General features: G+C 35.0%; 1 protein-coding gene across 1 annotated transcript in view; it reads right to left on the bottom strand.

Annotated features, from left to right (window-relative positions):
* The window catches only part of LOC138151035 (complement factor H-like), a 112,228-nt gene that overhangs the window by 3,585 nt on the left and 83,483 nt on the right, over positions 1 to 25,160 (bottom strand). Inside the window, exons 16-21 of the mRNA XM_069074470.1 lie at positions 24,443 to 24,619; positions 23,568 to 23,777; positions 21,355 to 21,528; positions 16,617 to 16,793; positions 9,282 to 9,458; positions 707 to 889 (exon numbers count right to left, since the gene is read on the bottom strand). Of these exons, the coding sequence (XP_068930571.1) occupies positions 707 to 889; positions 9,282 to 9,458; positions 16,617 to 16,793; positions 21,355 to 21,528; positions 23,568 to 23,777; positions 24,443 to 24,619 (1,098 nt within the window). The remainder of the gene's footprint in view (positions 1 to 706; positions 890 to 9,281; positions 9,459 to 16,616; positions 16,794 to 21,354; positions 21,529 to 23,567; positions 23,778 to 24,442; positions 24,620 to 25,160) is intronic.

Genomic DNA, 25,160 nt, shown 5'->3' with positions numbered 1-25,160 from the left:
AATCAGTGGAAAAGGGGAATTCAGGGGTAATGGAATCTTAGCTGGGATGAATCTCAGAGAATATCTATTCTCAGCCAAATTATGTGCAATAATTTTATTCCTAACTGCTTTCAGGTGTGGTCATCTGGCTTCCTCAGGAAGTGACTATTCCAAAGTCTATCTTTGAGAATCAATTTTGAAAATGAAATACAAATCAGTCAACTTTGTGATCCCCAAAGTGAATTAAAATTGTGCCAAGTATCATACACATTGTGCTATGTAAAAGTTAAAATGGATAGAAAATGGGGTAAGGGGGAGTTAGTTTTCTATCTGTTTTCTAATATGGAAAATGAGGAAGAGTTCTCCTTGAGTATAAGAAGAAGGAAACACATGGTTTATTTTTCTCTTAAATTACTACTCCCAGCAACCAGGGCATGATCAAATTGGAGTGAAAAATCTGAGCTGTCCATTTAGTCATGTAATAACAAAAAGAATTCTTAGAGGGAGGCATGGCAGGACTTAGTATGTTGGAGACATTGGTCATGGCAATAAACATGGGTATCAATCAAGCATTTCTTTGAGGTTTACTATTGAAGCCTGTTTTACTTAAGGAGATTTACTCCCCTGTTAACACTCTTCTATGACATTTTAACATTTATCAACATCAACTGATCATATCCTTCATTCATGACATTTTCCTTATGTACTAAGTCTATTTAGTACGTACCTAGGCACGTTGGTTCCTTTGTCCATAATCCATTTGTGCATGTCACATATTTGGAACCCTTTAGCTCATAGAATTTTTGACATCTGTACTCCACTTTTGATCCTGGAGCATATTCAAATGATGGGAAAGAGACGATATCTCCATTATCAATGGGTGGAGGTGGTCCACATTTTCCTATTTCCTCTGAAGATGGGAGAAATAATTTTATTTGGTGAAAAAGATAATATAGATAATAGATTGAATCAAAACAAGAACTATGAATTTGATAACTGTCTCCTCTCCTTCAGTTTCTCAAGGTTCTGAACTCTGCTATACATTTATTCAAATTCTAACTTGCATCCAGTGATTTGTGTATATGGCTCACCCTCCACCCATAGACAGATTATCTGCCTTCTACTTCCATAAAGATCACCACCTCAATTCTACTATACTACTTCAGTAGAGTCAGTTAATCAATCAGTCAATAATTATTAATTAAATACCTAATATATGCAAGGCACTGTGCTATGTGCAATGCTGGATAAGAGAATAAATAGGGCCATTAGCCAGAGGAAAGAATCCAAAAGGATGAGAATTCTCCTTGGTAATGAGGACTAATGGGCCAATTAGGTGGCACAATTAGGTGGATAGAGTGTCAGGCCTGGAGTCAGGAAGACCTGAGTCCAAGTCTGGCTTCTAATACTTATTAGCTGAGTGATTCTGGACAAGTCATTTAACCTTGTTTGCCTCAGTCTCATCTATAAAATGAACTGGTGAAGGAAATGGCCAGCATTCCAGTATCTTTGCCCCCAAAATCCCAAAAGAGGTCATGAATTGTTGCACATAATGAAAAATTATTAAAACAAATGAGGAATAAAAAAGAGCAGAAAACTTAAGGGAACTAGTGGTAAGAATCTTATTCTCTGCCCTTACTTCCAGTGTTAGCCTTCTAAGTACACTTTGAGAAGTTTTACAAGGTTCTGAGCTTGAGCCAACAACAAAGAATCTATTACTTTCAGGGAGAATGAGGACATCACAATGTCATTGTGCTCAGAAGTTCTGTTCTTTCCAAATATACTTTTTAACATTCAAAAAGAAAATAAGGGGAGATCCAGGATAAGCTGAATGTCATGAAAGCAGGTAAAATTTCAGGATTTGAATCAATTAAGATTTTAATTGCTTGCTCAAGGACAATTAGAAAGGAGTGAGTGAAGGCAGATCTAGTTTCAAGGCAAGAGAATAGACCTTTCTAGTTAATAACATAAGTCACCCAGATAATCATAACTTAATTATAAGAAATTAATAACAAAAACTTGAGTAGGTCAAAGATATTAGAATAATGATTTTAAAATAAAACATTTAAAATAAATCAATGATGTATGTAGATACAAAGTCAAGTACTACAGCTTGTCACAGGCCACATATATTATAGCTAAAATTTATATAACTTTTGGGGATTTATAAAGCACTTTCCATATCTTATTTGATCCTCACACCAACCCTGTTATTATTATTATGCTATTATTATCTCTATTTTACAGATGAGGAAACAGAAACAGTGAGACAAAGTGTCTTGCCTAGGGTCACACAGATAGGAACTCTGTGAGGCAGGATTCAAACTCAGGTCTTCCTGATTCCAGGAATTGCACTCAAGACATCGTGACATGTAGTTGCCTCACTAATTCAGGAATTTGAAACAGAGTGAGGTGACTGAGATGACAAATAAAAAGTTGGGGCAGCTCCTCATAGGGGCTTTAGTCCCTCTCACCCTAGGTTGCAACACCACTAACTCCTCTCAGGAGTTGTTCTCGGGAACACTATTAGATGGTGATAGCGTACATCTGGGTCCTAAACACTAACTCGTATGTTTTGTTTTGTTTTTGTAAAAGGCAGTGTCTGCTCTTGTTGCCCCTCAAACTTGATGAAGGAAATAATCATTTGCTTAGGTAACAGAAGTCCAAATAGTGGTAGAGTAATAGAGCTAATATTGTGATAAATACAGCTTGGTTCTGTATCTAAAAACAAGTAAATACATTCAGCTATTCTGTCAACTATTTACCCAATACCAATACAGTTTTCTTTATATTCTAGAAAGAAAGTGAAGAGGAGAGGAAGGGGTATTTGCAGTGCTTCTTTTTCTACCAGGGTCTTATGATCACTGGCTGCCAGTGTCTTGCTACTGTGTACAAAGGAATGTCCTAGAGAATGTGGAAGAAATAAGAAGCTTTTGCTGAATTTGACTTATAGATTAATCATTTGTATTATAGACTAATTAATATTGATTAATCATTAATCACACTCTTCCATCTTCTCTGAATTCAACATCTTAGGCAGGTTACATCCTGTTCCAACATACTGAAATGCACTATACACAGGAAAAGTCAACCCAAAAAAGAGAGTTGCCCAAAGTCACACTGTTTCATCAAGATGGGGGAAAAGGTCCATCTGCTTCACAAATTCCCTCTCCTTCCTTCCAAGACATTTAGCTCAGCATTACCATAAGACAACCAATAAAAATTTCAGCCTAGAAATTCTGATTCACTTTCTTTTTACCTATTCTCTGCCAGCAGTTAGTTGCAAGAAAGACTGATAGGATTCAGGGTTATCATCTTGAACTGCTTTCATGCATTCTCCCCAGGATCAAACATGAAATCTTTTTGGTGTTTAAGACATTCATAGCATTCTCTCTCTCCCCAAATACCTTTATAGTCTTACTTTACCCCCATAAACTCTGTAATCCAGTGACACTGAATTTCTTACTGTTCTTTTTTGCTAATATATTTATATTTCACCAAATATTACTCAGTTATATGTAAATTTTTTAACATTCATTTAAAAAAAAAATTGAGTTCCAAATTCTTTGCCTCCCTCCCTCCCCTGAAGCTATTTTAAATGGAATTTCTCTTTCTGTCTCTTGCCACTGGACTTTGTTGGTAATATATGGAAATGCTGATGACTTGTACAGGCTTATTTTATATCCTGCAACTTTAATAACATGTTGTTTCAACTAGTTTTTTTTCTCTCAGGTTCCCTAAGGATATAATCATCTTGTCTGCAAAGAGTGATAATCCCATTTCCTCATTGCCTATCCTATTTCCTTCTATTTATTTTTTTTCTGTTAATGCTATAACTGACATTTCTAGTACTGTATTGAATAATAGTGGTAATAATGGGCATCCTTGCTTCACCCTTGACCTTATTGAAAAGACTTCTAACTTATCCTCATTACAGATAATATATGCTGATGGTTTTAGATAGAAATTATTTCACTGCTTTCTTCACTTGAGTTCTTTAAATTCTCACTTTCCATAAGCAACCTTTCCCTCCCTTATTTTTACAGAGTTGTTTACAGTTGTCTCCCCCATTGGGTTGTTAGCTCCTTGATAGGAGGGACTATCTTTTGTCTTTCTTGGTGTGCTTAGAATAGTATCTGGTACATCATAGGCAATTAGTAAATATTGATTGACTGACTGACCGCTCATCAGCTGTTGCCTTTCTTATGTTCAGGTTTTAAAGTCTTTTAGAAAGTTGGGAAATATTTATATATATATATATATATATATATATATATACACATATATATATGAATACTTCTTCATTTTTCTATTGTATTTATCAGTAAATTTATCAGTAACATCTGTAGCGTTTCTCTACTTTCATTTATCTGGGAATTGAGGCTGCAGGTTCTGCTTATTCCACAAGGATTATGGACACTGAATGAGAGAATATATCTGAAAGTGTTATGAAAGAGAAGAAAAGCTATGCGTATAGATGTTATGACCAAACTGGGAGGGGGGAGGGGAAGGTAACCTGTACAAAGTAAAAGGGGTAATAATAAAGTAGAAACGATTGGCTTCTGCAATATAAGATAGAGAATTAAAAGTTTGAGAAGACAAGGTAAGACCTAGGTAGGAAAAATTATTTTTCAAAAATGATATATGATCAATTTTTAAAAATGATTGATCAGTCTCATTTCTCCATAGTCATGACTTGTTAGCAAAATCAGAGAGATGAGCATGAGAGACTCATGGCCTTTCTATATAACCTAGAACTGGAAAAAAAAAAAAAGCTGTTTATATATATATATACTTGGTAGGCTAGCATATTAGTGACTTTTAGGAGAGCACACTATACCTCTGCTCAGGTGATTGTTTACTATGGTACTTCCTGCTTAGAGTAAAATAAAGCTACTGAAGATTTCCCTGGTCACTGTGATAAAAGACTATTTCTTGCTCTCAAAAAACCCAAACATAGCCCTATCCTACTAAATTTATAAGATGTCATATTGCAAAGAGAAAGTTCATATTCTCCAACAAAACCTTTTAAACATTTATCTGACATAGGGCCATTCAGGGCCCTCTCAAGGAAGGGGATTTATCAAGATACTTTTCATTTCTGTTCTTAAAATGTTACTAAGTTTCTATTTTATATATTTTTTGGTGTCCTTTATTACTGAATTGATATCACTGTAATCCTTGGCACCTTCACTCAGCTTTGCCTGTCCAACTTCTTTGTCCTTATCCTCCAAGGCCCACAATAAATGCCACCTTCTCTATGGAGTCTTTCTTAATTCTCTAATCTACAAGTAATTTCTTCTTGCTCTTGAGAAACACAGAACTTGTATTTCCACCATTACTCTTTCATATTTTACCATGAATTATAATTACAAATTTATAGATCATTTGAACTGAAAAAGACTTTAGAAGTAATCTAGTGTAACTTTCTTATTATATAAAAAATGAAGAAATTGAGGACCAAAGAGGTTACGTGAGTTCTCAAGGAAACAAAGTTCATGGTAGATCCAAATAAAAGTCCATCATGCCACAGCAGCCTTCTCACCCCTGACGTTCCCTCTTCCCTATGGCCTTCTCATTTTGAAGATCACTCTGCATTTTTTTTTCTCTGATTAGTCAGCTCCTCTCAGAACCTCCACTTTAAAGTAAGTACCCAGACCAGTCATATCTATGCCTTCATTCCTCTTGGAGCTCAATTCCTAATTCTCTAGTCTTTTTTTTACCATCATGTCCCTTGGGTCCTTTGCCCCTTTTATTTGAACCTCTACGTTTTCTCTTCCTTTCATGTGCTCGTCTTCCCCCATTAGAATATAATCTCCTTGGGAGTCAAGATGGCAGAGTAGAAACAGGACTTCTGTGGGGTTCCTGCTTCCATCTCCTCCAATTGATACAAAAAGTGACTCTGAACAAACTTTGGAGCTACAGAACCCACAAAATGACACAAAGAAGCTAACCTCCTGCTAAGGACAGCCTGGCAGGCCAGCAAGAAGTGGCCAGCACAGCGCTCTGAGCCCAAGGTTTTAGCCTTAGGGCAGCCAGAATCAGCCACCAGCTGGAGGGACTTCAGATCACCAGCAGCTATGGCAGTTTCCAGAATTAACAGCCCATAGATGCTAAGGACAAAGTGAGAAATCAGTGCAGTGTGGACTTTGGGACCTGGGAATTCTGGAGTGAGGTTGGCCTTTGCCCCCAGGGTGAGAAGCGGCTGAGGCACGTTGGCCATGCAGCTGCTGCCACATGACTGCTCCAGAGCTCCTGGCCTGCAGATTATAGGGGGACCAAGAAACCAGTCTGAGGGGTAACAGCTCTTGCTTTAACATGCTTGGATCTGGATTGCTGTCTAGGGTGGAGGTCCTGGGGTGGGTGACCAGTTTGCCAGAGCATGTAGAGGCTTCAGAGAGGGCACCCAACTAATAGCTTCAGCAGCTGCAAAAACCCCAGTGATTGGGACAAAGATCCCCTCTCTGGTAACACAATTCTACTGTGGCAAAAAGCTCAAAAGTCAAGTAATTGAGTGGCAACATGAGCAGGAAAAGGAAGCAAAGCAAACAGAGCAACCCAAATTTACACTCCTATTTTGGGGACAAAAAGGATCAAAGCATGGAACAGGAGGAATACAGCCAAGTCAGAACTCCTGCACCAAAAGATTCCAAGAAAAATGTGAGCTGGTTACAGGCCATAGAGGAGTTTAAAAAGGATTTCAAAAATCAAATAAGAGAAGTGGAGGAAAAAATTGGGAAGAGAAATGAGAACAATGCAAGAAAATTATGAAATGAGAGTCAACAACTTGACTGAAGAAAATAACACCTTAAAAAATAGACTAACTCAGATGTCAAAAGAGTCTCAAAAAGGCTTAAAAAGCCAAATTTTCCAGAAGGAAAAAGAATATCAAAAGCTCACTGATGAGAATCCTTCCTTCAGAATAAGATTGGAGCAAATGGAAGCTAGTGACTTTATGAGAAATGAAGATACATTAAACAGATCCAAACGAATGAAAAAATAGAATGCAATGTGAAATATCTCATTGGAAAAACCACTGACCTGGAAAATAGATCCAGGAGAGATAATTTAAAAATTATTGGACTACCTGAAAGCCATGATCAAAAAAAGAACCCAGAAATCATCCTTCAAGAAATTCTCAAGGAAAATTGCCCTGATGTTTTAGAACCAGAGGGCAAAATCGAGGTTGACAGAATCCACTGATCTCCTCCTGAAAAAGATCCCAAAAAGAAAACTCCTAGGAATATTATAGCCAGGTTCTGGAGTTCCCAGATCAAGGAGAAAATATTACAAGCTACCAGGAAGAAATAATTTCAGTATTGTGGAAACATAATCAGGATAATTCAGGACCTGGCTGCTTCTACACTGAGAGATCTGGATCAAAGGAGCTGGGATTAAAACCAAGAATCACCTACCCAGCAAAGCTGAGTATCATGTTCCAGGGGAAAATATGATCATTCAATGGAATAGAGGCCTTTCAAGCATTCTTGATGGAAAAAACAGAGTTGAATAGAAAATTTGACATTTAGATACAAAAAGCAAGAGAAGGTTGAGAAGGTAAACAGGTAAAAGAAATCATAAGGAACTTATCAGAGTTGAACTACTTATATTCCTATATGGAAAAATGATAATTGTAACTTATGAAACTTTTCTCAGTATGAGAATAGTTGAAGGGAATAGAAATGTGTATATGTGTGTATGTGTGCATATATGTATATGTGTGTATATGTATACACACATATATCTATATAGGAACGCATATGGGCATATGAATACATATGTGAGTGTATGTATATATGTCTACAGGTATACATAGACAGAGGACACAGGACCAATTGAATAGGAAGGGATGATACTTAAAAGGTGAAATTAAGAGGTGAGAGAGGAATAAAATGAGAGAAGATTTGGAGAGACAGAATGGGGTAAATTATCTCATATAAATGAGGTAAGGGAAAATTGTGACAATGGAGGAGAAGAACAGTAAGGCAAAAGGGAATGAGTCAACCTTATTCTCATTGAATTTGGCTTAGGAATGGAATTCCATACACACTATATAGGGTATCTCACCCTACAGGAGAGGAGAGGAGAAGGGGAAGAGAGGGGAGATAATGGAAGGGAGGGCAGGCTGGGGGGAAGGGAAATTGGAAGCACACACTTTTGAAAAGGGAAAGGATCAAAGCAGAGAATAGAACAAGTGAGGGGTTTGGGATAGGATAGAGGGAAATATAGTCAGTCTCCCACAATATATCCATTATGGAAATATTTTGCGTAGCTACTCATGTACAACCTGTATTGAATTGTTTATCTTCCCAGTGAAGATGGGTGACAAGGGAGGAAGAGAAAGTATCTAGAATCCAAAGTTTTAAAATCTAATGTTTAAAAATATATATGCATATTATTATTAATCTTTTACATGTAACTGTGAAATGTGATATACAGGCACTGGGCCACTGTGCCCTACTGGAAAGTTGAAGGAGGAATGGAGGAAAATATCGGAGAGAGCAGATTGGGGGAGGGGATATTCAGTGGGAACACTGTTTTGGGGTGGTTGGTAGGGAAAATTGGGGAGAAAATTTGTAACTCAAAATCTTGTGGAAATGAATGTTGTGAACTAAAAATTTTAAAAAGAGAGAAAAAAACTAAAAATATATTTGTTATATATAAAATTGTTATTATTATCTTACATGTAACTGGGAAATAAATACATAGGCCCTGGGGCATAGAGATTCACCATGACCTACTGGAAAATTGGAGGGTGTTCAGGGGAACATACAGGAGACAGAAGATTGAGGGCAGGGATATTCAGTAGTATCACTCTTTTGGTGTGGTGGGTAGTGGAAAACAGGGAGAAAATTTTTAAGTCAAAATCTTGTGGAAATGAATGATGTAACCTAAAAAATAAAAATAAATAAACTACAAAAATAAGAATACAGTCTCCTTGAAGACAAGGATTGTTTTTCTTTTTGATATTACTAGTGCTTTGCCCAGTTCTGGGCACAAAGTAACCACTCCAACTGCCTTTCTGTTGCTATCCTATTACTGAGCTTCTTAAAAATAGTGACAATTAATTTATTCTTTGTGTTTTCCAAACAGTCCTCAGTACTTATGGGTTGAAGGTTACTTAGTTAAATATGCCTCATTGTGGGTCCATTCTCTGAAAAGGATCTAGCTTTGACTTATAATTTCTATGTTTTTAAACCAATATTTTCTAGGAACCCTTAAACTCTTTGAAACTGTTGCTATAAATCATATTCTTTGTTATCCCCCTGATACTTTTCTTCACTTATTTTATGTTACTATACCTTTGCATTCAGGAAGTTCTGTCCATGTCTTATTTGTACAGTATATTTCTGGTTTTCCATACATTTTAAGAGGTCGGATACACTTATAACTCACTGATTCTCCAGGCTGATATCGTGTCTTTATAGTGCTTATAATTTCAGCATTTTCAATTTGAGGTGCAAGGCCACAAGAGTTATCTAAAAAGAATAAAAGAAGAATATGTCTAATCAGTTTTGAAATTCATTATTAGTCATGAAGTTCTTTGAAGAGAGAATGAAGTTCCCCATATTACTGAAATAAAGAGTTTTGAAGGCAAATAGAAAACCCTGGGGTTGCAACTAAAACATACAAAATATTAAGCAAAACAAATGGACAAAGAAACTAGAAGAAGGCATCTTCATAGTATGTGAATCCTTTATAGAAGATTTATAGAGAGGCATGCTTAAGAATCATACAGAATGTGAGAAATCAAGGAATGATTACAACATGCATTAACTGGTTTGGGGTCCAATGAAGTACTAAAGAAAGAGTAGAGTCCATTAAAGAAAAGGTGACATCATCATTAAAGGAGACCTGACTTCAAATTCAGAGATTCAAAGTCACTCTCCAACACTGTACCAATGTGTTGACCAGAACAAAACCTATGCACTTTATCTTCCCTCCATTATACTACTTTGTTTTATGAAGCAAAATGTCTATCCTATTTCCTATGAACAGTGGATTTGTGAAATTTTCCATATATTTCCATATTGGTATCATTAGTACATTTAAAATTTTTAATAATTAGCCACAAAGTATTTGTTAAATACATATAATAACCCATATATGTCCAACTGAATCTGGGATTTCAAAAATAAACTTTTACATTCGGATCCTTTTTTAATGGAAAGGATAGTGAGATAGGAGTCTTGAATATCAGGAATCTAGATGAATACTTGTCACTGTCAAGCTAGGTGATTTTAAAAAAGCCATTCAACCTTTTAGGACCATCTCCAAATAAAGGACATCTCACCTACCTTTGATTATAGTGATAGAAAAGCACACAACACTATTGCAAACTGCCTGTATCTGAGAAATGGAGAAAGTAAAGGAGAGGAAGGAAACATAGGAAAGGGTTAGAATTCCAGATTTCATCAGGAGCTCTTTTTGTAGATCACAGCTTTTTCTAGAAGTTTGGTTAAGGAAAGGAAGAAAAAGAAATGTTGATTTTAAAGAGGATCTTTTGTATGCAGATTTTCATTTTCTTTTTGTTGCCACAAAAAAAATGATGCTATGGTTCATTTTTGCATATTAAATTTTAGTGACTATCCTTGTATAATTTCAAATTGTTTTCCAGAATATTTTCATCAATTCACAATATCACCCACAAAAGTTAGTATACCTTCACCCGTACAGTTTCTCCAAAACCAAATCTTTCATATTAAAAAAAAATCTTTACTAATTTGATGGGGTATGAATTGAGTCTTCAGATTTTATATAACTATATTTTATGACAAAAAGATAAAAATTATTTATAAAAATTATAAATGTTGCAGGATATGTGGGAAAATTGGGATACTAACCCACTGTTGGTAGAGTTGTGAATTGATCTAACAATTCTGCAGAGCAATTTGAACTATTTCCAAAGGAATATAAAATTGTGCATACCCTATGACCTAGCAATACCATTGTATCCCAGACAGATAAAAAGGGGGAAAGGACCTATTTGCACAAAAGTATTTATAGCTGTACTTTTTGTGGTGTCAAAGAATTGGAAATTTAGGGCATGCCCATTAATTGGGGAATTGGCTTAACAAATTGTGGTATGTTATTGTAATAGAACACTATTGTGCTATAAGAAATGATGAGCAGGATAATGTCAGAAAATGAATTCAGAAAATTCAAAAATCAGAAAAAATGATTTCAGAAAAACATACATGAACTGATGCAAAGTGAAGCGAGTAGCACCAAAACATTGTATACAATAACTGCAATGTTTTACTGTGATCAACTGTGAATGACTTAGCTATTTTCAACAATATGATGATCCAAGACAATTTCAAACCACTAATAATGAAAAAATGCTAACCATCTCCAGAGAAAGAACTGATGGAGTCTTAAAGCAGATCAAAGAATGCTATTTTTCACTATTTTTGTCTGTGTTTTCTCTTACAACATGACTAATATGGAAATATCACGGTTTCACATGTATAACATGTCAAATTGCTTACAATCTCAGTGAGAGAGGAGGAAAGGGAGAGAATTTGTAACATTAAATTTTTTGAAAGAATGTTAAAAATATTTTCATATGCAATGGGAAAAATATTATTAAAAATAAATTTGTTGCAGTTCCTTAGATGATCTCAATTTTCTGTTTCTTTTCCCATTTTAACTACATTAGTTTTATTTCTAAAAAAACACTTTAAATTTTTTGTAATAAAGCTCTATTTTACCTTCTGTGAACCTTTCTATCTCTTTTTCTGCCATAAACTCCTCACCCATCTATAGATCTGAGAGGTAATTTCTTCCATGCTCCTCTAATTTGCTTATAATATGATCCTTTGTCTAAATCATGTATCCATCAGGATGCTGTCTTGGTATAACACATCAGATGTTTGCTAATACCTTCTTAGAAGTTTTTGATGAATAGTGAATTGTTGCCCCAATAGTTATGATCTTTAGGTTTATCAAACCCTTGACTATTGTGCTTATGTGCTTCTTATTATATACCTAATCAGTTCCACTGATCAACCTCACTATTTCTTATATAGTAGTACCTAATTACATAGATGATTACGACTTTGCAGTATAGCTTGAGATCTGGCATTGCTAGGCTCCATTTCTTTTCCTTCACCCTTTTTTCTTTTTTTCCTTTCATGTATTCGATCTTTTGTTTCTCAAGGTGAATTTTATTATTTTTGTAGCCCTCTAAATCCTTTGATAGTTTTATTGGCATGGTTTTAAATAAGTAAATTAATTTAGGCAATATTGTCATTTTTATTATATTGACTTAATGTACCTGTGAACTATGAATATTTATGCAATTTTTAGATCCATCTTTAAATGTGTAGTATATTTTGTAATTTTGTGTGTCTTGGCAGGTTAACTCCCAATTGTTTATACTTTCTGTAGTTATTTTAAATGGGATTTCTCTTTCTATATCTTCTTACTGGAGTGTGTTGGTAATACATAGAAATGCTGATTTTTATAAGTTTCTTTTATATCCTGAAACTTTGCTAAATTTGTTAATCATTTCAATTATGTATTTAAGTTGACTACAGTTTTCTAGGTAAACCATCATATGATCTGCAAAAACATGGTAATTTTATTTCTTCTTTTCTGTTCTAATTCTTTTTTTTAAACCAATCAGGGTTAAGTAACTTGCTTAAGGTTACATGGCCAGTTATTTCTGGGTGTGATGCTAAGTGTTGGAGCCTGGATTCAATCCCCAGGTCATCTGGACACTGGAGCCAGTGCTCTTACTCGCTGAGTCACCTGGTCACCCCTGTTCTCATTCTTTTAACTACTTTTTCTTATGTTATTGCTACAGTTAACATTTCTGGCACTATACTGAACAGTAATGGTGATAAATGACACCCTTGCTTTATACCTGATTTTACTGGAAGGACTTCTAACTTATTCCTGTTACAGATTATGCTGGCTCTTGGTTTTAGAAAGATATTACTCGTCATTTTAAGGGAAGCTCCATTTATTCCTGTGCTTTCTAGTGTTTTAATACAAATAGGTGATGTATCTTGTCAACGTATTTTTCTGCATCTATTGATATTATCATATAATTTTTATTGTTACATTAGTAATAAGGTCAGTTATATCTATAGTATTCCTGATGTTAAACCACCATTGTATTCCTCATAGAAATCCACCATAATCATAGTGTATAGATTAGGTATGAAGACCATATTTGTACCATAGAAGTAATTTGACAGGACCTCTTTTTTTTTAATTTTTTGAAATAGTTTATATAGTACTGGAATTAGTTTTTCTTTAAATATTTTTTGAATTCACTTGTAAATTCATCTGATCTTTTCTTTTCTTTTTGAATATAGCTATGAATTGTTCAATTTCTTTTTCTCATATATTTTTAAGTAAACCATTTCCCATTATGTCAATCTAGGCATTTCATATTTTTGTAAATACCAATTTCATTTAGATTGTCAGTTTGTTGGCATATAATAATTGGGCAAAAGACCTCCTAGTAATTAATTTTATATCTTCTTCATTGATTGTAAATTTATCTTTTTTCATTTTTGATACTGGTAATTTGGTTTTCTTTCTTTTTAAAAAATTGAGTTAACTAATGGCTTATCTTAATGTATTTTAAAACTAGCTCCTAGTTTCATTAATTCATTTATTTTGCTTTAAATTTTATTAAACTCATCTTTGATTATCAGGATTTCCATTTTAGATTTAATTAGGAGTTTTTTTTATTTGTTTGTTTTCTAGGTGTTTTTTTTAATTGTTGAATGCCATAGCATTTGAAGTGTTATTTCTCCTTTTTATTGATGAAAGTATTTAGAGATTCAAATTTTTCCCTAAGTTCTATTTAGGTTGATTTCCATAAGTTTTGGCATGTTGTTTCATTGATGTCATTATCTTTAATTAAATTATTAATTTTTTCCTATGATTTGTTCTTTAATTCTTCCATTCTTTAGGATCTAGTTATTTAGTTTTCACATAATCTTCATGTATTTGCTTCAAAGGCTCTTTGTTAATTGTAATTTTTAATTGTAATATGGTCAGAAAAGAATGCCTTTAATGTTTATGCTTTCTGCTTCATTTGTGAAGTTTTTATGTCCTGATACATGATCAATTTTTATGAAGGTGCCAGATATAGTTGAGGCAAAAGTATACTAATTTCTATTCCCATTCAATTTTATCCCAAGGTCTATAAGATCTAACTTTTCTAAAATTCTATTCATCTCATTATCTTCTTTCTTATTTATTTTATTATTAGACTTAAATAGGTCTGAGGAGGTAAAGTGAAGTTCTTTCTATTATAGTTTTACTGTTTATTTCTGCATGTAACTATTTCCTTATGTTTTTATTACTATCATATTACAGATGTTTTTATTATTGATATTAATTCCTTCAGTAAAATTTAGTTTTCCTACTTAGTTCTTTTCATTAATACTATTACTTTTTCTGAAATTATGATTTCTACCACTTTCTGTTTTACTTCAGCTGAAGCATAACAAATTGTCTTTCAGACCCTTCTTTTAATTCTGTGTTTCTCTTTCTATTTCACATATATTTCTGTTAAACATCTTATTTCTGGATTAGATTTCTGAGTCATTCTGCAATGCTTTTCTGTTTTATGCATAAGTTAATTTTATTCCATTCACTGTTGTCCTTGCTAATTGTATATTTCCCTTTACCTGAATCTCTTATGAATTATCTTTTCTTTGTTTCCAATCCTTCTTTAAGAGTGTGTTTTCTTTACTCCTTTACTTCTTGTTTTCCTGTGGGTAAAATGTATGTCTGCATTCAACTTCATGTGTATACTTCCCTCCACTAACCAGTTCAGATAAGAGTGACTTTAAAGTATCATCTATTCCCCTCACCACTTCTTTTCTCTTGTGGCCCAGACTTTGACTTACATACCCCATTTTTGTGAGATATTTTCCCCATTCTTCCTTTCTCTCCTCTCCTACTGCATTCCTCTTTTGTACCCCTTCTATTTTTCTTTTAAGATAATCAAAACATGGGGTGGCCAGGTAGCACAGCGAGTAAGAGCACCAGCTCCAGTGTCGGGATGACCTGGGCTTCAAATCTGGCCTCAGATACTCAGCACCACACCCAGAAATAACTGGCCATGTAACCTTGAGCAAGTTACTTAACCCCGATTGCTTTTAAAAAAAAGATAATCAAAACATCACACAATTATTCCTAGGTCCTTGGAGTAATTAAGCTCATTCTCGACGACCTGAGCCTTGATGATTGTGAGGTTTCTCAGGGGCTACCTGTATCATCTCCCCATATAAGAATACAAACAGTTTAATTTTGTTTAGCTCCTTCTGATTACTTGTGAAATTTTCTATTTAGCTCTTGATTTTTCATCAAGACTTCTTGGGAGTCCTTTGCTTCCCTACAGGTCAATTTTTCCCACATAGGATTATACTCAGTTTTTCTGGATAAGTTATTCTTAGTTATAAGCCTAGATCTTTTGTATTCTGCAAAATCATATCAAAGCTTTCTGTTTCTTTAAAAGGTCCTTGCTAAGTCTCATGTAATCTTAACTTTGGTTTCTCATAATTTGAATCATTTTTTTCTGGCTGCTTATAGGTTTGTTTGTTTGGTTGTTCTTATTGTTTGATAAGCATCTCTAGATTTCTGCTATCATGTGCCCAGGAATTTTCATATTAGGGTTTCTTTCAGGATAAGACAAATAAATTCTTCTTAATTTCTATATTGTACTCTTTTCTTTAAATATCATGTCTAAAATTTTTCGTATTGGATTTCAAGTAGTGCAATGAATTTTAAATTATCTCTCCTAAATCTGTTTTTTAAGTTCATTGTGTTTGCTATGAAACAGCTCATAATTTTTAATATTTTTATTAACTAGTTTTTTTTTCAAATTTCTTCCCCCATACCTTTAGGATGTTCTCTATAATTACAGTGACCCCTTGTGCACACATGACTTTCCATTTTATATTTTCAGCCTTGACTGAAAGCCAGGAAAGTGCAGTGTCATGGCAAGAAAATATAAAGAAAATTCTAGGGAATTTAATAAATAGCTTCAAAGACATCAGAAATATCCAGAAGAATGAAAACAAAATAGAGGCTGTGATAGTTGATTGGAACTATGGCAACAATGGAAGTGGGTTTAAAACACTTATTTCAGAGGTGGGGAACCTGTGGTCTTGAGGTCACACGTGGCCTCCTAGTTTCTTGGGTGTGACCTTTTGACTGAGACCAAGTTTTATAGAACAAATCCTTTTATTAAGGATTTGTTGTGTGAAGTTTGAGTTGTCAAAAGAGGTATAAAATTTAAGTTCCTGCCAAAATTTAGATAGTCACTTCCCTCATGGGGATCATGAACTTATGAAGCAATTTTTAAATTAATCACTTCTAATTACTTGATTTAAGTACTTTTAAAGTGATTAGCTAAATCATTTTTAGTAATGCATAATATATAGAGAATCTGTATTAGAATCAAGATGATTTAGCTTCAATTCCCATCTGTGACCCATACTGCTTATGTGAGACTGGTTATATTACAACTTCTCATCCCAGGCAATTCTCAAAGACTAAATTGCAAAGCAATGTGGATCTACCCTAATAAGTTATTTTTTGTAATTATATAGAATTATAAAATCAGTGGGAAAGTGAAAGACTCCAAACAATTTAGTAAATACCTCTGCATTGTGGATCCCCTTTCCAGGAGCCTCCTATACAAGTTATTTCAGTTGAGCCTTGAGACTGGAAATTTGGTAGACACTGATAATTCACTTTGTCTCCAGGAAAATATTGGCGTCTTGAAATACCAATCATGTCAGCATTATTAAACTGGGGTGGAGCTGCACATCTTACATCTGAAAAAAAATTTCATTTGTGTAATTAATTATATGTATTTAAAAGAAAGACAGCAACAACAATACCAAAAAATGCATTTTTATTCTTTGATGCACTTACTTCAATACCTTAAAAAATTCTGACTTTATCACTGGTTTTCCCTGGAACAACCTAGTTCAGTATTGAGGATGAAAGGGGATTCAAGGTAAAATGAAAGCATCAAACTAAGAAAAGGACCACACTGCAGTTAACATCATGAGAACTCTGGCAGCAGAAAATAAAGGCCTTGTAACAAACAGGAGCTGTGACTTATTCCTATGCCAAATGTATTTTTTACACTTGCACCTCACCAAAAGACTACTTAATAAGCTTGTCACTGCTCTTACCCTCTGACTCTATATGTATCTGTGGAAGGCTTTGCCCCAGAAGTTTAGGGAGTTTATTCTTTGTTTTAAACTAACTATACCATCTCAATAAATAATCTCTGCTATAAACTTTTTAAAGTAACAAGCATGTTTTTCTCCTTCCTACCTTCCCCCATTACTGAAAATAAAAAAAGAAAAACAAATTCTTGTAACAAATATGCATAGTCAAGCAAAACAAATTCCCACATTAGCCATTTCCATGTTGAGGCTACTGGCCAATACTTAATAGAGAGTATACCCGATAGCATTAAAATACCCAGCTTTTTAATATTATCCCTACAACTTTGAGGGTAGAGATGTCTTTGGCCAACTTCAGAGGGTCTGACTTTCTAGTTAGAATGGGACTTGGGAGAATGCATCCAAAATAGATGCTACAATAGTCAACTCTTGATTCATTGGAATCAGTGTAGTGAAACATATATAGCATTATACAATTAGAGTATCAGGAATCAGACTTGAATTTTAATCCCAGATTTAATACTAGATATATAATACTGGAAACTCACTGATTTCTCTGAGTCTCAGTTTTCTTATTTTAAAGTAGACTTAAGGGGCAGCTAGGTGGTGCAGTGAGTAAAACGCCGGCCCCAGAGTCAGGAGGACCGAAGTTCGGTTCTGGCCTCAGACACTTAACACACACACATACACACACACACACACACACACACAACTAGCCATGCAACCTTGGGCAAGTTACTTAACCCCAATTGCCCTCCAAAAGGCAAAAAACAGAAACAAATAAAGTAGACTTAAAACTTTAAGTCAGAAATCCTCTATTTAAATTGTAGTAAGAAAGTGAAAATTACCAGCATCATTATGAAACAAGCTATATTCTGTTTTCTTCCTCTTCATAAAAAGTATGTGTTTAGGCTTAAAGAGACTATCTGGTATTTGTGGGTATGTCCACACACTCATTTGGTTCTTTGAGGATTGTTAATTTTGTGCAGAGCAAATTTGATATAAGGAAACAATTAGAGACCAAAGAAATCATTGCCTATTTTCTGTCCTCACGACATTGTGAAGTTTAAAAGGACTTGAAAAAAGCCCAACAGATAAATTATTAAGAGGACAATTCATTTGGTGACTGTTAAGCTATTATATTACAGTTAATCTCTATTTTGAAATGAATTTTCTAATTTCTAGTTAATATCTGGAAAATTCTCATTCAAAAGATGCCTTGGAGAATTCATATCTAATTTTTTTCTATTTCTTTTAAATTAAATTTTATGCTATTTTTAGTTTACATCATTTTTTTCCACAAGATTTTGAGTTACAATATTTTTTCCCATCTTTCCCCTACCCACCACCCCAAAACAGCAATCCCACTGTATATACCCTCCCCCAATCTGCTCTCTCCTATATCCTCCCCCTTCCCCACTCTGACTTTCCAGTAGGGCAAGATAGATCTCTATACCCCAGTGCCTGTATATCTTATTTCCCAGTTGCATATAAAAAAAGATAATAATAATATTTTTCTAAAGATTTGATTTTAAAACTTTGGATTCCAGATTCTTTCCCTTTCTCCCTTGTCACCCACCTTTATTGGGAAGATAAGCAATTCAATAGAGGTTGTACATGTATAGCTATGCAAAACATTTCCATAGGGGATGTATTGTGAAAGACTGACTATATTTCCCTCCAAAATATCCTACTGCCCACTTGTTCTATTCTTTAATTTGACCCTGTCCCTTTTCAAAAGTGTATGCTTCTAACTACCCTCTTTCCAACCTGCCTTCCCCTCCATCATCCTCCCTATCATCCCTTTCCACAAACAGGAAGGGCAAGACACCCTATTTATTGTGTGTGTCATTCTCTCCCTAAGCCAAATTCAATGTGAGTAAGGTTGACCCATTCCCTTTTGCCTTCCTGTTCTTCCCCTCCATTGTAACAGTTTTCCCTTGCCTCTTCTTTATGAGATAATTTACCCCATTCTGTCTATCCCCATCTCCTCTCATTATATTTTTCTCTCACCTCTCAATTTCACCTTTTAAGTACCATCCCTTTCTATTCAATTGATCCTATGCCCTCTATCTATGTATACCTGTACACATACACACATGTATTCATAAGCCCATATACCCTCCTATATATATATATATATATATATATACACACACACACACATTTCTATTCCCTTCAACAATACTTGTGAAAAGTTTCATAAGTTACAATTATTGTTTTTCCATGTAGGAATATAAATAGTTCAACTTTGATAAGTTCCTTATGATTTCTTTTCCCTGTTTACCTTCTCATGCTTCTCTTGCTTCTTGTATCTGAATGTAAAATTTTCTATTCAACTCTGGTTTTTTCATCATGAATCCTCTATACCATTGAATGACCATATTTTCTCCTGAAACATGATACTCAGTTTTGCTGGGTAGGTGATTTTTGGTTTTAATCCCAGCTCCTTTGCCCTCCAGAATATCATATTCCAAACCCTTTGATCCCTCAGTGTAGAAGCTGCCAGATCTTGTGTTATCCTGATTGTGTTTCCACAATATTCAAATTGTTTCTTTCTGGCTGCTTGTAATATTTTTTTCTTGATCTGGGAACTCCAGAACCTGGCTATAATATTCCTAGGAGTTTTCTTTTGGGGATCTCTTTCAGGAGGAGATCAGTGGATTCTTTCAACCTCTATTTTGCCCTCTGGTTCTAAAACATCAGAGAAATTTTCCTTGATAATTTCTTGAAGGATGATTTCTAGGTTTTTTTTATCATGGCTTTCAGGTAGTTGAATAATTTTTAAATTATCTCTCCTGGATCTATTTTCCAGATCAGTGTTTTTTCCAATGAGATATTTCACATCTCCTTCTATTTTTTCTTTTTTTTTGGATTTGTTTAATAGTATCTTGATTTCTCATAAAATCATTACCTTCCATTTGCTCCAATCTAATTCTGAAATAATGATTCTCATCAATGAGTTTTTGAGATGCTTTTTCCATCTGGCAAATTTGGCTTTTGTAAGGCATTCATTCTTCTCCTCATTGGCTTTTTGAGCCTCTTTTGCCATTTGAGTTAGTCTATTTTTAAGGTGTTATTTTCTTCAGTCAGGTTGTTGACTCTCATTTTATAATTTTCTTGCATCATTCTCATTTCTCTTCCCAATTTTTCCTCCACTTCCCTTATTTAGTTTTCAAAATCCTTCTCAAGCTCCTCTATGGCCTGTAACCAGTTCATATTTTTCTTGGAAGCTTTCGGTGCAGGAGTTCTGATTTTGTTGTCTTCCTCCTGTTCTATGCTTTGATCCTTTTTGTCCCCCAAATAGGAGTCTAATATTGGGTTGCTGTGCTTGCTTTGCTTCCTTTGCTTGCTCATGTTGCCACTCAATTATTTGACTTTTGAGCTGTTTGCCACAGTAGAACTTTGCTTCCAGAGAGGAGAGCTTTGTCCCAATAGCTGCGGTTTTCACAACTGCCAGAGCTATTAGTTGGCTGCCCTCTCTGAAGCCTCCACTGGCTCTCGCACCTGGTCACACACCCCAGGACCTCCACCCTAGATAGCAATCCAGATCCAAGCAGTTTAAAGCAAGAGCTATTACCCCTCAGACTGGTTGCTTGGTCCCCCTACAATCTGTAGGCCAGTCACACGGCATCAGCTGCCATGACTCAGGCTCTTCTCCCTCCAAGGGGCAGAGGCCAGACCACATTCCTGGACCTTCTGTTCCCAAAGTCCACACTGACCTCTCACTTTGTCTTTGGCATTTATGGATTGGTAATTCTGTAAACTGCCACAGCTGCTGGTGATCCACTCTCCTGAAGTCATTCCAGCTACGGTTGGTCAGGGCCACCCTGAAACTAACCTGCAGGCTCATGTGGGGCTGGGCTCTGTTCCCAGCATGTTGCAATGGACCCATTCTGACTCCCTGCCAGGCTGCGTTCGGTGGGAGATTTGTTTCTCTCTGTCACTTTGTGGGTTCTGTAGCCCTAGAAATTTTTTAGAGTCATTTTTAATAGGTATTTGACGTGGTGAAGGGAGGGGGAAGCTCATGGAGTTTTCCTGCTTCTACTCTACCATCTTTGCTCTACCCCAATTCATATCTAATTTTGCAATTTCTGTTTTATATTATTTTGATCCTGCTAGGGTTACTGTATCCTTAATAATTACTGTGCTAGATCTAAAAAAGATTATACTTGAAAAGAAAAGATAGGTTTGCTACCTTTACATTGTGGTGGATGAGGCCAGGTTCCTCCAATACATTTTATAGTTGCTGGCCCATCAATGTTGAAACCTTCATAACATTTATATGTCACGCCTTCTCCAAACTCATAAGTGTTTAACTCATTAAGAATGTTGCCATTTTGTATTTGAGGTGGTTTTCCACATGGAATTCCTGAAAAAGAATGAGAAAATATATCCTTTATTTTAGTTTTTAATATAGTGTATATCTTATTCAAGTCAAGTAGCTTCACTGTAAATAGTAAATTTTGATCAGAAGTTTTAAAATAATCAAAACTTGTTTATTTTTTGTGAAATTAGAGGAATAATAACTGTTCTAGAAAATATGATCTTGACACTTATTGAGATGGAATATAATATATAGACTTTATAGAAAGCTGCTTTAGAGGTAGTCAGGTAGCACAGCAGATAGAGAGCTGGACTTTGCTTTTGAATGCAAATCCAGCTTTTGATACTTTGTAGCTATGTGACTATGGGCAAGTCATAACCTCTGTCTGCCTCAGTTTCTTCATCTGCAAAATAGGGATGATAGGAATAGCACCTACCAGCAAGGATTGTTGTAAGGAAAAAATGAGATAATGTTTGTAAAGTCTTTTGTACACTTAAAATGCTATATAAATATTAGCTATCATTAATAGAAGATTCAACAACAAATAACAAGCATAGTTTTGCAGTAACATTTTCAAAGTATATTTTCAGGAATTTCTAACTAATAATAATAGTAGATTTATTAATTAAATAATGATTTGGAATTTGCTGAGTACTTTGCATTTTTAAGATCATTTGATCCAGGGTACTAACTCCTTGAGATAGATACTACAGGGCTTATTGTCTCCCTTTTACATATGAGTTAATCTGAAGAACAGAGAGGTAAATTCACTTGCCTAGGATGACACAGTTAATAAGTATTAGAGATAGATTTTGATATGTGATCTTTTAGATTCTAAGTACAGTATTTCTACCACTAAGCTTTGTTACCTTTCAGAAAGATATACTGAAAGAGAAGTCACTGAGTGGTCCAGGACCATAAAAGAATATTATTAAACAGAATATAGGAAATCTATCATTGATTTTTTTTATAAAGGTTTCTTCCCACATTGAAAATTTGACTTGGTCTACAAGTCAATCATTGTACTAAATTCTGGAGATATAAGGAAAGGTAAGAGATAATACCTGTTCCTACAAGCTCACAGTCCAATGGGGAGACAACATGCAAACAAGCTATGTATAAAAAAAAGTTAAATACAGGATCAATTTGAAATAATTAATAGAAGGAAGGCACTAGGATTATGGGAGATCATGAAAGGCTTCCTGTAGAAGGTAAAAGGAATTTAAAGTAAGCTGGGGAACTAGTAGCAGAGATGAAGAGGAAGAACATTCCAGATGTGGTAAAAAGACAGTAAACACACAGATTGATATTCATAGGTGTTACTAGTTGATGGAAAAAAATACACAAAGAAAAATCATCCTGGTATACTGAATGGAGGCTTGGAGTCCAATCTCTAAGTAACAAGTTAACAGTGCTAACCTGTACTATGCTAATTTGGGGCTGTGAAATACAAAGAGCAGTCATGAGGAGTAGGAGATGAGTTCCAGACCTCATTCTGCTATTAAATTGGTGGTCAGTCACAATATCCCTTTGGGTCTCAGTTTACTCATCTGCAAAATGTGGTGACTGGGAGGGATGAAGATCATAGAAGTTATGACTCACATTTTCATAGTATTGTTTTGCTTTTTACATTTGTGTTGTGATTCCTTTACAGCAGCCTTGTGGGAGATAAGGCATATGTTGTATGTGGGTACAGAATCCACTTTTTTATTAACCTTAACTATTTTTTCTTTCTATAATTAACATCATTATACCTATATAGGACAAAGCTATAGTGGGGAGTAGGAAGAATTGTCCTTCTGTTGGGTCAAGAAAACTGTATTCTGATGCCTAGCAGAATAATAATCACCAAACCTTGCATTTGCACCAGGAAATTCTTTTCCAACTGCTTGACCATATGTATTTTCTAGTCAAATACCAGCTCTTTGAGAGCAGAGATGTATCTTCCTTTTGTATTTGTATCTCTTTGGCACAATGCCCTGACACACTATAAGCACTTAATATATTCCTGTTGGCTGATCCTATTTTGAATCTTTAGAGCTACAAACTTGTTAAAAAAAATACTCCCCAAGAAATGTCGTTACCAATGCACTGAGGAGATGTGCTCCATTTCCCCATATTGCATGTTATCTCCTCTATTCCTATCATCTGGAAACCTTCTTCACATGAGTAGTTTACTATAGTATCATGGGCATAGGTAGTGGATTCCAAATTATCATCATTTGCTTCTGATCTTCTCACTTGCTTAATGGCTCCGTATTGTATATCAGGTGGTTTGGAACATGGCTGTTTTTCTAGATGCAGAAGAGAAAATGGTTATAAAACATAGTATTAAATATAACTGTTTAGGGAAAATTAAAAAAAAAACTATCCTTTTGAATTAAAAAATAATTGCATTTTTTAAAATGTGTGAATATTTCCTAAATGCAGGGATACAGTGAAAAGAGTTCCAATCTTAAAATCAGAGACTCTGAGTTCAAATACCAGCTCTGCCATATGTGACCTGTGTGACATTCCGCAAATTGTTTACATTAGGAGTCACAGCTTCCTAAACTACAAAAGGATGTTGCTGGACTTTACGTGACCTGTAGAATTCCTTCCAGCCTTTGATCTGTGATATCATAACCCCCTTCTTACTGTTGTCTGTGAATCCTCTTCCTATCTACTGTTCACCTACATGAATGACTCATTCTTTTTTTGTGGAGTATAGAGGCACCATTTATGATCCAAGGGACTTTTCAGAGAGTAGGAAATAATACCCAGAGCTGTCTTCTGTCTCACTTTCCTAAACAGATTTCTTGGAAGCAGACCACAGACCCAGCAATTTATCTCCAGGGGACTTAGAGGAGAATACTCTTTTTTTGTTGTCATGTGAGCCATCCTAAATTTTAGGGATCACATATAGGGGAGTCAATATCGCTCAGAAGGAAAATTATTTTGCAAGATATGAAATACTAACCAATACAATGTGGCAATGAATTCCATTGTCCATCTTTACATATTATCTCTTCTTGTCCTCGAAGAAGGTAATTTTCTTTACAAAAAACACCTACTTTTTCACCATCCTCATAGTTCACCATTGTACTCATATTCTGAGCATTAGGTATTTGAGGTGGAGGTGCACATGATTCCTTTTCTGGAAAACATTAATATTATGTGTTATAATTCCTGTTATTGATCATTACACTTAGCTTGTATGTCAGGGGCCACAGTTTTTCCCATGCACAGAACTGCCAAGTTCATGTTGAATAAGGACAAACTATAAACATTATACAAAATCATTGGTCTAATGATTATAAGATAAAGCTATTGATCTCTATACCTCCTTATGCCTCTTTTCTCTCATTACCTCTGTGATTCTCTAAATTGCTCATGGTTTTGCCAACAGTCCCCACTAAATGCTATTCCTTTGATTCATCATGGTGGGAAGATGACTGTAGTAGATTCTCCTCCTGGGGAAAAATTTAAAATCAGGTTTTGGCCAATAACTATGTTTTTCCCAAGGACATGACTAAGTAAATGTGGAGAGAGGCAGGTGGTAATGAATTATCAGGTCATACTGAGCCATGAAGCCAAAATAGAGGAGAAGGTCATTTTACTGATTACAGAGAGACAGGTTTGGAGGCTGTGTCAATGAAAGATTTAAATTTTGCACTTTGGAATAGAACTTGCACTTA

This window comes from Petaurus breviceps, unplaced genomic scaffold (assembly GCF_028583685.1).
Source record: "Petaurus breviceps papuanus isolate PSGF00001 unplaced genomic scaffold, PetGlider_PUasm1.0 90895, whole genome shotgun sequence".
Classification (NCBI taxonomy): Eukaryota; Metazoa; Chordata; class Mammalia; order Diprotodontia; family Petauridae; genus Petaurus; species Petaurus breviceps.
Note: the sequence above shows the minus strand (reverse complement) of the source record. Positions and strands in the feature narration are given on the sequence as shown.